General features: G+C 50.3%; 1 protein-coding gene across 1 annotated transcript in view; it reads right to left on the bottom strand.

Annotated features, from left to right (window-relative positions):
- VANGL1 (VANGL planar cell polarity protein 1) overlaps nt 1-13,421 on the bottom strand; it is a 51,328-nt gene that overhangs the window by 18,896 nt on the left and 19,011 nt on the right. The window contains exon 4 of the mRNA XM_060027723.1: nt 10,357-10,964. Coding sequence (XP_059883706.1) covers nt 10,357-10,964 — 608 coding nt within the window. The remainder of the gene's footprint in view (nt 1-10,356; nt 10,965-13,421) is intronic.

The raw sequence follows: 13,421 nt of genomic DNA, 5'->3' as shown, positions 1-13,421 counted from the left end.
AATAAGGAGCACCTGCTAAGTCCCAAGTGCTGGGATGGAAGTGAACGACACCTCAAGGGGCTCAGACTCCCGTCGGTGACAACCACCCAAACAGGGAAGTACAGCTGAGTGACCTGGGGGCCAAGACAGAGCATGTGAGTGGGGGTGGGGAACACCCAAAGAGGAGGCAAAGCTGAGTCTCAAAAGATGGAATGATGGTCACACCATGTGGACGACAGCCTATAAAGCCAATTCCAGGCAGAGGAAGCAACGTAGGCAGACACAGGCTGGTGTTCAACAATCCACCTAAATGGTTACAACAAGAGCAATGGGGTCACAGTGCTGAGTCCCAGGACAGCTCTGAGAACCCTGATGGGGTGGGTTGAAGAGCATCTCCCCAAAATCCGCATCTACCCAGAAACTCAGAATGTGACCTTATTGGTCTTTGCAGATGTAATTACAATTAGTTAATAAGATAAGGTCATACTGGTGTCTATATAAGAAGAAAATAGGACACACAGAGAAGGCCGTGTGATGACGGAGCTGAGACTGGCTACAAGCCAAGGAGCCCCAAGGATTGCAGGCAGTGGCCAGAAGCAAGGAGGAGCACGGGAGGGCTCTTCCCTGGTGCAGAGGGAACACGGCCCTACCAACACCTAGATTTCAGACTTCTTGGCGGTACGCAGGCCTCTCGCTGTTGCGGCCTCTCCCGTTGCGGAGCACAGGCTCCGGACGCGCAGGCTCAGCGGCCATGGCTCATGGGCCCAGCTGCTCCGCCGCATGAGGGATCTTCCTGGACCGGGGCATGAACCCGTGTCCCCTGCATCGGCAGGTGGACTCTCAACCACTGCGCCACCAGGGAAGCCCTAGATTTCGGACTTCTAACCTTCAAAACTCAGAAAATTGGTTAAAGTCACTCAGTTTGTGGTCCTTTGCCAGCAGCTGCAGGAAGAGAATACACTTGTATTTAGGGAAAGCAGGATGGAGGCAGGTAGAGGGCAAGGCTGAGCTAAGGTTAGGTGGCTGAGGCACTGCATGAATGGCAAAGGGGAGAGGGTGAGGAGAGAGGACGAGGGAGGGAAAGGTCGGTGGGGGCATGGGGGGTAGCAGAGAGGGTGAGCCAGCTGAGAAGACCCAGAGGACAACGGCCGTAAAGGAGCCGGGGTACCACGGCCACCGCATCTCTTGCTCTTTAAGGCATGCCTACCCAGTAGGTGAATTTTAGGCTGGAACCCAGGTCTTTGACACAACTTGAAAATGCAGGATCCAAAATGAAAGTTGACTCAGCTTCTTGGGAAAATTCCCACCCTGGGAGAGAGCTCGATGCCCTAGGTTTCACCGGACTGCTACTTCTCCCCAGGAGAGTCAACAAGGGTTACATCTTCCTGAATGTGTGGGCTTCACTGCTCCCTGGACTTGGAGATAAACTGACTTTGTGACCGAGAGTCAGGAGCACTTGCAGTAACGTTCGTGTGAGTCCCAGAGACGCACATATCATTAGCCCCTGAACGTTGCTGCCACCTCCTCTGCTGAGAACCGGACACACGAGTGTTCGTACCTCCTGGCCCTCCTGTCCTTCAATCAAAATGTTTGTCTCACAGCTGCACTGGGGGCAGTAGCTTACACAAGTCCTGCACAGATAACAGGCAGTGATCACCTGGGAACCTGAGGACAGGGAGTGGCAAAAACTGGAATCGGCTGGCTCCTGTTTACTGACAGGTCTGGTTAGGATGCAGGAAGATCTGGGAGGAAGGCAGGATGTTCTGGGACCTGCTCCTGACAGACCGGGGAGGGGGGGGACACACGTGGCTGCCTGAGATCTTGAGATGCGACGCCCATCCTGAGAGGCGACAGTGGCCAGCGTCCCTGTCCTGCTGGGGAGGCCCTTCTCCAGGCCACATGGATTCTCCAGGGACCCAGGCGTGCCGGCTCCTCAGCTTCAGCGAACAAGTTCTCTGAATCGAGATTCGAAAACTGGCAGGTCTCCCTGGACGAGGCTTTGAACACCCGCTGCAGACAAGCGCTGCAGGGGATCCCCATTGAAAGATAGCAAACTGAGACCAGAAGCCGCATAGTCCTACGGGGGAAGGAGGTGAAATGTGCTGTCTGGCGGGGCACACAGGGCACTTCGCCAAGCCCTTTGCTGTCCCGCTTTAAGTTCCTGCTAAGAAAGTGTAACCTGGGAAACACCCTCTCTAATAAAACAAGCGAAGTCACACTGGGAGGAGACCACGTTGCCAGCACCAGGAGTCTGTGAGCACAGAAGTGGCCAGCAGCTACATGCAACGCCCTGGTCCTCCTGGTCGCAGCAACTGAACAACGAGAGGTGTGTCATTCCTCTAGGCTGCGACACGGAGAGACCACCGGGTGGTTCTGAGCGTGCTGACGACACTGATGAGAAAGCCCCCACCTAGGGGATGATCCAGTCATAGCTGGCAGACCCCTTGCACTGGGGGGACCTACGAGATGTGCTTCCCCTCAAGTGGCAGGTTTGGCTACGGCCACATCTGCCCAGAGAGCTCGCAGCCCACTTCCAGGCCAGGGCACAGGCCCCTCCCACAGGATCCAACCTGGGCTGCACCTGCCATGCCTGCAATGGGAAATCGGCCTTCCAAGCTTTAAATCACTGAACTAAATCACACCAGATGAACATCAGAGACGACCACCTGCTCTGGGTGCCTTGAAAAGCAGATTTAGATCAGGACCAAGAGCAGCCCCAGACCCACCCAAGATGCTCGGCTGACCTGCTCTTATCCAGCCTCACATCCTCTTGACACGGGTACCTCTGGCCCTGGGAGGAACCGCAGGCACCCAAATGGAAAGGTCTGGAGGCCAAGGGCAACCAGTCTGGCCAACGGATCTCTGCTCACAGAGACCAAGTGAGGCCAATACGGGGCAGGACAGGGAAAGGGGACCCTGTTCACTTGCCCTCGAGTGTTAGTGTACCACACACACTGAACCAAATCACACCCATCAATCCGTGCGGGAGCGTGCAGAAAGCCAGGCAGGCTGAGGGGCGAGTCCTTGGGAAAACAGACCACACACCACTCCTTTGCGGATCCACCACCCGCCCGCCGCCAGGGGCGGGGGTGTGGGGACGGCACCATGGAAACCAGGTTCACGTCCAGGGCTCCCTCCCGTACTCTCCGCCTCGGAGAGAGGATCTGTGGGCAGACGCCGTGCGAGGGCAGCCTTCCCAGCTGTGGCTGCTGCCAGTAGGCAGCTGAGCAAACACAGGCCCGCAGTGTCCGGCACCTTCCACTCTCATTAAAGCCACTTTTAACAGGCACCACGGGGCCAAACCACAAACGGCAGCTCTGAGCCCACCTTCGAAATTCTCCCACAGGAGAGCAGAGCCTGAGCAAAACTCTGCACACGCTCCTCTTTAGCTCTTACTCATTTTCATCCTTTGTTTCCTTAGGGAGTGGGGGTGGGGACTGCTAATATCTTTACTGAAAAGCAGCTACGCAAGAAGGCACATTTCCAAAGCTGAGACTGCATGGGAAACCACGATCATAAAAAACATGAACCGAGACCTTTGGCGGTCATTTTAAAACACGCCCTCACTTCACAGGCGATGGAGCCAGGCCCTCCCGCGACAGTTGGTGCCGGTCTTGAACGTGGGAGGGAGGGGCCCACAGCCCAGCGTGACAGCCAAGCCTGATCAGTGGGGTAATCACCAGCTTTGATATCATTTGACCCAGAATCACAGACGCAAGATTTCCAGTGGAGCTGGATATATCTTGGCGTTACTGGAGTAACCTTAACCTCCCCAGGAGACTCTCCTTTTCTCACTTCTAACTAGGAAACCAAAGTGCCATTGAGAGAAACAAGGCCCCCACTCAAGCTGGGAAGGTGCAGGCCAGAGCTGGAGACAGGACAATAGGAGCTCTGTTTCATAGGGTTAAGCTCCGCTCATTGATCCGTGGTTTCCTGGGGCTTCGGGGTCAAAGGTCACCAGGGTGCCTAACGTTCCTGTCTTAGCTCGGGCTGCCATAACAAAATACCAGAGACTGAGTGGTTTAAACAACAGAAGCGACTTTTCCTACAGTTCTGGAGCCTAGAAGTCCAAGCTCAAGGTCTGGCCAACTCAGTTTCTGCTGAGGACTCTCTCCCTGGCTTGCAGACGGCTGCCTTCTCACTGTGCCCTCACATGGTATTTCCCCAGTGCATGTGCACCAGGGGAGAGAGCGTGCAGGCAAGCTCTCTGGTGTCTCTCCTTCAAAGGCCACTAATTTTAGAAGATCTATGAACTCCCTTAACCTTAATTACTTCTTTAGAGGTCCTATATCCAAACATCGCCACACTGGGGTTTAGAGCTTCAACCAATGAATTTGGGGGTCACATTCCACTCTGGTTCCCCCAAAATTCATGTCCTTCCTGCAAAACATAATCCCACCAAGTTCTTTGCCATTTTATTACAAAGGTCACCTTTTCTCCATCATCCAATAACATGTTCCTTGTTTCCTCATTTCTAGCTATGAATTTTTCAGGGAACACATTCAGTCTGTATTAGTTCCTTTTCAACACAATGCTACAATCATACATGATCATAAATTTCCACTGTTTGAAAAGCAATCCAAGAATCATTTCTTCTAAAGCATGGGTGGTTCTGTGATCAGTAATCAGAACTTTGATTAAATGGTCCACAGTCAATGCCAATTTGTAAGATACTTTTAGTCTCAATGAATGAAGCATTGAGTTAAAAAACCTGCTGGCTGACTTAGGTACAGTGGAGCTTCGGCAATATGAATATCTTACAGAATGGGTCACTGTGAATAGACAAGTTTCCCAGAGGACTGAGAGGAGAGTTAAATCTGCTTTTGTGGTTTGTGTCCTTGCTGATGACTACCAGCTATCACCCTTCATTGATGTTCATGTACCTCCTCATCGCAGCTCTTTCCCTGACTTGAAATATGTTACTTCTGGACTCTTGGAGATCTCAAAGTCAATAATTAAATTTTTTAGAACTATAAGAATATGCAGGCTCTGAGAATGAGGGCCTGAGGTTGTTGTGGGAGCCTGCCACACAGTGAACCCCAATGAACCAATGCTTCCAATATCCCCCCCGGTGCAGTCTTTGCCCCTTAAATCTGGGCTGGGGCTCTGACTTGCTCTAAGAAGAGGATGCAGTGCAAGCAGTACTGGGCGAGTTGCAGGCCTAAGCCTTAAAAGAGAGCTTAGAGAGCTCTGCTTGTGTGTTCTTAGGAGTCCTGAGAAGTTGTCTAGCTACACTAATGAAGACACTACTCCCCCAGAGGGAAGACCCTCTGGGGAAGGAGAGAACCACAGAATACCTTGGACAAGAAAGCAGCGAAATCCCAGTGGATTCACCACATGACTGCACAGGGACCACTGGCCAGACCAGCCAAAGAACCTCCCAGCTGAGCCCAGCCCACAGAACTATGAGAAATGATAATAATGTTGCCCTGACTACTAAGTTTTGGGGTGGTTTTAACAGCCATAGTTAAAAGAGGTCTTCTTTGGCAGGGGCCCCCAACCCCCAGGCCACGGACCAGTAGTGGTCCTTGGCCTGTTAGGAACCGGGCCACACAGCAGGAGGTGAGCAGCGGACGAACGAGCAAAGCTTCATCTGCCGCTCCCCATCGCTCCCCATTGTTCGCATTACCTCCTGACCCCCGCCCCCACCACCGCTCACATCCGTGGAAAAATTGTCTTCCATGAAACTGGTCCCTGGTGCCAAAAAGGTTGGGGACCACTATTCTTCAGGACATGTGACAAACAGAAAGTTAAAAATGTTTGACCAGGGGACTTCCCTGGTGGCACAGTGGTTAAGAATCCGCCTGCCAATGCAGGGGACACGGGTTCAAGCCCTGGTATGGGAAGATCCCACATGCCACAGAGCAACTCAGCCCATGCGCCACAACTACTGAGCCTGCGCTCTAGAGCCCGTGAGCCACAACTACTAAGCCCGCGTGCCACAACTACTGAAGCCTGTGTGCCTAGAGTCCGTGCTCCACAAGAGAAGCCACTGCAACAGGAAGCCCCTGCACCGCAACAAAGACTAGCCCCCGCTCGCCGCAACTAGAGAAAGCCTGCGTGCAGCAATGAAGAACCAACGCAGCCAAAAATAAATTAAGAAAAAAAAAGTTTGACCAGACAAAGGCTCAAACCTACTTACTACTGTGGTTATAAGGCACAGGCTTTGTTTGCTGAGCGACTGAATAAAAGAGCCAATGGAGCTAAGGAACGACCGTAGAGTGGGAGCCAGCCATCTCTGAAAATCCTCTTCACACACTCCTTTCCAGCCCTGAAGCTATGATTTAAATGAGATAGAATAAAGTGTACAAAAATATCTAGCACCCAGCCTGGTTCATGGTAAGTGCTCAAAAATTGCTCACAAGTCCACTCATGCGTTCTTAAAGCAGTGACATGAACATGAACACATCTGTTCAGGGGCACCATGGTGAAACGGTTAAGATCATTCTGGAACCAGCCTGGGCTCAGATCCTGGCTCCCACAATTACAAACTGTGTGGCCATAGACAACCTACATAACTCCTCCAAGTCTCAGTTTCCTCACCTGAAAATGAAGGTAACAGTGCCTACCTCACAGGATTGCTGCGATGATTCAATGAGTTACATATTAAGAGCTTAGAAGGTGCCTGGCACACGTTAAGGTCTATGTCAGCGTTAACTGGTAAGGTTTCCATTGTTGTTGCTTTGTTCTGCATCTTGGATTCAGTCAGTCAATTACACTGGCTGCTATGCTCCAATATTTACAGGATTTACCTTTAAAGATTTCAAAACTGAGAAATTATTAATGAGGACCATTAAATGTCATTTTAAGTCTCTTTTTTCTTCTGGGTTTCTCCCCAGATACAATCAGATCAAAACCTAGTGCTTGGTGAAATCCTGGAAAAGTTAGCAACTCATTGCGAGAACTTGGCCAAGAAAAGTGACACGTGAGGTATGTGTGGAGAATTACGAACCCAATGTGCCGAGACCCTAGGATGCTGCGGAGAACACAGGGACGGAGTGTGATGCACAGGAAGGCGCTGGTTCCTTGCGGTCTCAAGCAGGTCCCTGAACCTATGGCTCGGGGCCCTCAATGGTAAAGGGGCGACACCACTACAGCACCTGCCCCCACCCCTGACAGCAGCGAGGAGGGGAAAGGGAGACATCCCTAAGAGCCCTGGTAATCCCTACGGCACTGGGCAAAGGTTAGGATGTATCTTAATCTACTTTGGGGTCTCACTTTGTACAACTGGAACCTTTTACATTTCTGAAAGTTTTCAAATAAGCCCAAACTCCCATTCCTGCCAACAAGCAAGGTCCCTCCAAGTACCTTTTATGAGAGCTAAGGAAAAACATATTTTAAGACACTAAAGAATAGATATTTTTCTGACTATTCTCAAAAATAGCTCAGTTGACTTTATAAAATCACCTTTGAAAACAAAACAACAAAAGAACTCGCCATCGCTCTGCATCTCAGCCCAGTAGGCTGCTGCTCCGGGGAGGGCCTTACATAACGGGAGAGTAGACTGGCCTGATTCTGGGAGGGTCTGGGGATGACCTGCTCTTCTGATCCCCGGGACCTGCTTTGTGTCTATTCCAATTTTACAAAAGGGCTTAGAAGTTCTATTTCCGATCCAGCGACTCTTCCAGCCACCGATGGATTTAGACCAGAATTAGCCCAAGGCTCGGCGGGCGACAGGCCTACGGGGGCCAGCAGGGAGAGGTGGATCCCGAGCCCGTCCCAGATCTCGCAGCCTGGCTGTCACATGGGTGGCTGGCCCTGCCCGAGGGCTCTGGGAGTAAAGACACCTCTCCTTCCCTGGCCATCTTTCCATCCCACAACCAGGGTCTCCATGTGAGGGGCAAGAGGGGCCTTATGAAGGCAGGAGAGGAGGAAAACAAATGGTCCTGCAGAGGGGCTGGAAGGAAGAGATGGGGCCACCCCCGGGCCGCCTTCTGTCTCCCTGGGGAGCTAGGGTGAGTGGCTTCAGGGACAGCAAGTTAAGGACTACGCAGCTGTTTGGTCACGGTGAGGACAACCCCGAGGGGTCCGCGGCAAGCCCTGGGCCACACGGCACTGTGGGCCCTGCGTCTCCTGCCCAGGTCTACCCCTGGCTGGTGCAGCCATATGGTGAGGAACCGGGATGACCCACAATTTTCTGAACATACCGTGGCACACTGCCCTGGGGCTGTTTTGTGTGTCCCCTCCCCACCTCCACCCTGATCCAGCACGCGGAGCAAGCAGTCCTAGAGGGAGGAGGGACACGGGAGCCCACGGAGGGAGTCAGCCCCACTGCCTGGACTACCTAAAGTGGGAAGACTCCCTTCCCTTTTCCACCTCTGCAGGTGGGATTCACACAACTAGAGCTGAGCCAAAACACAAAACCACGGCAGGCCTCGCTACGGGCCAGTGTATTAACTACTTACATTTACTGAGTCCCAAATGTCACTCATCTCTCCGTGACCAGAGCTGGATTTCTCTCCACCCTCCTGACCTTTAGCAAAACCTGTCCAGTCCTGAGATAGATGTGTGGCCGGGCTTTATCTCTGTCACTGCCTGAAGTCTACCCCGTCCTCCTGTGTTCCCGTCGCCCATTCCAAGGCCTGTGTCTGCAACTGTGCACTGCACAGTGTGGCAATGGTCCCCCCGCAAGGAGTTCTGGGATACAGCTTTGGAGGCAGCCACGCTGTGTCTCTGGAGCCCCCAGGTCCGGGCTCTGTACGCAGCAGACGTTTAATACAAGTCTGCTGGTCATTCTCCAATGTCAAATATGGGGAAAGAAAGCTGCCAGAGATGAATAAGCAGCAGAGACTTACCTGCCTTCACAGCCCCTCTGGCATCTCTGCAAAGGACTCAATACATCTGACTGTACTGCCTAGAGCCTGTGAATCAGATGCCGATTCCCTCCAAGGATCGGTCAAAGTGGCACAGGCCTTGAATGCTAAACCACCCAGTCCTCAGGCGGTACATCTGAGCCAGAGGAACGAAAGAAGATTCGTGCCAACACCGAGATGGTTTGGCAGTACCACTGACTCCAAACCGGGGTTGGGCCACCTCCCCGGGCCCCAGCCAAAAATATGACACAGCCCACTGTTCTGATCTCCACTAAGGTGCCCTTGCCATCCTGGCTGCTTTGCAGTATCACAGCAGTAATAGCTACAACCAACAAAGTGCTTACCATACGCCAAGCAGGTTACACGCGTCGACATACATGTTGATGCAGAGGAGGGAGGAGAGCCCTAGGAGAGGACAATGTCACACATCCCAGGTCATTCTCTCATCCGGTAACCATCTGAGTGCCCACCATGTGCTATGCTCTAGGCCAGGCACTGAAGATGCAAAGAAGAGTAAGACACAGCACCTGTCCTCAGGGAGCCCACAGTTTGTGGAAGAAAACACAGAAAAATAGGCCAATGACACCAAGTGAGAGATGCCATAATGGGGGCATTAACTTAGGTCTGGCTTCATGGCATCTAGTGGATCCTGAACAAAGCTAGTCATGTTCTTTTGTATAAATGACTTAAATTCCCTAAACCCCCATCTCTTCATCTGTAATATAGGGATTAATAGTACCCACACCAAAGAGTTCTGTGAAGACAATCTATACAAAGTGCTTACCTCGGGGTAAATAAAAACAAAATAAAATAAATAATGATGATCACTCTTTTAGTTAACCACAAAATAATTGATTTTATGCACAGATTTAAAATATGACATCTTAACGTATTTCTAACTTCTTCTCACACGCATACATTTTTAAAACACTCAACTCTTCCAAATCTGTACTTTGAGTCTTTCCTGGAGGATCACTAAGGTGACCATGTAAGTTATTGCCCAAACCAGGACACTTCTGAGAGTGGGGAGAAAAGGAACGATTAATAATTCCACTGGGACAATGGGGTAAACCAGATGTACCATTATGAACAAAATGGAACCGCTGATGACTCTATCGTTCACAGGCCAATTTCCGGGGCAAGGTCAGCAGCCGTCACTAAGGCTTCCTTTCTCCATCATTTTTAAGAGCTGCCAACAACTTTGGAAATAGGCCCAACAAAACTCCAAGCTGGAAGAGAGCCAGTACCTGTGCCACCCCATCTAAACATCAGGAAAGTCAATGCACACAAACAACCCCACCTCCACCCTGCCATACACACAGACACACAGCCACACACAGACACAGACACACAGACACACACACACAGACACACACACACAGACACACACACACACACACACACACAGACACACACACACACACACCCCTCCCAAAACCTGAAAAAAAAGACTCAGAGCCCGGTCCTGGCTCTTGGCACCTGCCGTCACCCCTCACTTGTTGAAGACTAGCTGTCTTCTAGCAAGACATCCGGGGTCCTTCTGCCCCGAGACAATCCCCCTCACCTCAGGTGTCCAAAGCTGTAGAAGCGGGACTCGCCGTCAGTGGAGCGGACCACCTGCAGCGTGAACATGGGCTGCAGCTGTCTGAGCTCCAGCAGGACAACGGCCAGGTAGTGGATGAAGAGGAGGGCGTCCACGAGGGAGACGGCGTATTGCACGATGCCCTGGTAATTTCGGTCCCGAGAGTCCAAAATGCGGACCCCGTAAAAAAGCCAATAGGAGACCACGAAGAGAAAGATGAGGACCAGCAAGAGCGCACGGAACACGAGGATCCGCGGCACGTCGGCTCTCTGCTTGCGGAAGAACAGCGCCCAGGTCCCGATGAGCAGAATCAGCAGCTTGAACGCCATGGAGATGAAGAGTCCCTCGCAGATGGTGCCACAAGGCTCCAGCTCCTCCCGCCACAGGATGGGCGGCAGCAGGATGAAGGCGATGGGGGTGAGGAAGACCAGGAGTCCGAGCACCGTGGCGACGGTGAGGCCCAGGTAGCGCCTGCAGTCCAGCCCCACGCTGTCCTCCATGTCCTTGCTGATGCGGGCGATGTCCTCCTGCGAGATGCTGTGCTCCGATGTGCCTGTGATGGCCGTGGTGGTCTCCCCCCAGTTGTCATCCTGACAGGGAGAGAACAGTGAGGATGAAGAGCCACATGGCAGGTCACGTGTAAAAGCCACAAAGCCCGCGGGGGCACGGGGGACGGGGAGGGCCCACCTCCTTCAACCAACCCACATGAGTGGGCTTCCTGGGAAATGGAGGCTTAGCTCTTCAAATAGAGGAATTTTTTAACTTTAACAATTTTCATTGACATTTTTCAAAATGTATTATATTATCTACCTTTTCAAACAGAGAAAACATAATTTGACCTGTTTGTGTGTTTGGGTGATTCGTGACTACAACAGTGATTATCCTCCACTGTGTTGGCGTCCCTGAGAGGCTCGGGGATAGACAAATCCTGCTGTCAGACTAACGTGTGCGAGCGCACCTACCGCCTAAGGAGAGAACCCTCTGCACTTCCTTCTTGATTCATGGCTGGGCGATAAAGGCTTACTTTAAAGCCCAACCCCTGAGTGGGGAGCATTACTACGCCCTCCAGGAGCTCTGAGGAGGGAAGATCTTGCACAGGAGGGAAACTTACATGGCTACATACATATCAAAAGCCACCTGTAGTTGGTACGCACATTTTGTAAAACTCCATGATGTTTTCCATAAGTATTAAGCAATCTGACAACATTTCTCATTGAACAAGCTAAGAAGATGCAAGTATCTCTGGCCAGGACAGCTCAAACATTCCTCCCTAAACACATGTTCTCATGGCAAACTAAACATCAAGAGCATAAAAATACTGAGATTGGACTTCCCTGGTGGTGCAGTGGTTGAGAGTCCGCCTGCCGATGCAGGGGACACGGGTTCGTGCCCCGGTCCGGGAAGATCCCACATGCCGCGGAGCGGCTGGGCCTGTGAGCCATGGCCGCTGAGCCTGCGCGTCCGGAGCCTGTGCTCCGCAACGGGAGAGGCCACAACAGTGAGAGGCCCGTGTACCTCAAACAAACAAACAAAACCACTGAGATTACTAAAATGTGTGCCTTTTACTTTCTTACTTTCACTGTCTCACTTTCTCTTGCTTTTTAAAGTCTGAGGTAGTTTGGAGTGATTGTCTCTTCATTTAACATGATCCGGTTGCCAGTGTGTTAAACAATTTCTCTACTTCTCTAGCAACTATGATGTCGTTCCAAAGCAACAACAGACCGAGAAGACAATGAAAAGCCACATTGGGTCCAAAGAGGTTTTTGCCTCAGAAATTTGTGTACATGACTTAACTCGGAAAAAACAGTCAGCCACGGTGGTAAGTTGGGTGCAATTAATGCGTAAGATACCAATTTAGAAAAATCTAAGTTAATAGCTGAATCAGCAAGATAGAGATCTCACAGCCAAACGATAACCTCAAATCTAGTAACAATCAAAAAAATTAGGATTCATGAAACGTATAAGCTACGGCAAGAAATAGTGGTGGCGGCAGGGAAGGTCTCGACCTGCGAACAATAGGTCTTCAACTCGGAAAGTTACAAGTATCAAGTACTATGAGGGAAGTTACTAGTTAAGATAACAGCCAGAAGCAACCGCTACTCTCACTGCTGGTAGAAGTTTAAAATGGTACAATCACTCTTGAAAACTGGTCTGGTAGTTTCATATAAATGTAGATTTACACTTAACTGTATGGCCCAGCAATTCTACTCCCAGATTTTTACCCCAAATAAATGAAAACATATGTCCACAAAAAGATTTGAACCAGAATGTTCTTAACATCTTTATTTTCATGCCAAAAACGAGGCAACCCAAATGTCTATCCACCGGGAGAATGGATAACAAATTGTGGTATATTCATACACTAGAACACTACTCAGCAAAAATAAAAAAGAATGAATTGCTGAAACACAGCAAAACATGGATGAATCTCAACGTTGTTATGCTGAGTGAAAAAAAGTCCAAAACAAAAGAATATGATTCCAATTATATTAAATTCTAAAACAGGCAAAACTAATCTACAGTGATAGAAATCAAAGCAGGGCTTGCCTTAGAGGGCAGGGGTTTGGGGGCAGGGATTGACTGGGAAAGCATAAGAGAACTTTCTAGAGTGAAAGAAATATATCTTGATAGGAGTGTGGGTTATATGGGTTTATTCAGCTATTACAACTTTTCAAACTGTACACTTAAGATCTGTTCATTTCTCTGTGCGAATTTACTTCAATTTTGAAAAAGAAAAAAACATAAGCACAAGAAGAAACAGCCACACATTCGAAGATGGACAACTTGCTTTAACATAAGGTGAGTTTACAGATCAGTAAAGTTACTTTGTAACACTCTTCGTGAAGGCAAATATTGGATTCCATGTTTTGTATTGGGCCTGATATTCAGTTGATGAGCAGTGTCGAAATAATGATCACTAGTATTATGGTCATTTTGTTATGTAGCTGATATAGCTACTCACCCTTTTTCCTGCCAAAGAGTTGCTAACTAAATCCCCTGTCCATTTTAAGAATATGTGCACATCTGTGCCTAAAAAATGAAGATGT

Source organism: Delphinus delphis, chromosome 1 (assembly GCF_949987515.2).
Source record: "Delphinus delphis chromosome 1, mDelDel1.2, whole genome shotgun sequence".
NCBI classification, from domain to species: Eukaryota; Metazoa; Chordata; class Mammalia; order Artiodactyla; family Delphinidae; genus Delphinus; species Delphinus delphis.
The sequence above is the reverse complement of the archived record's forward strand: the minus strand, read 5'-3'. Positions and strand labels throughout refer to the sequence as shown.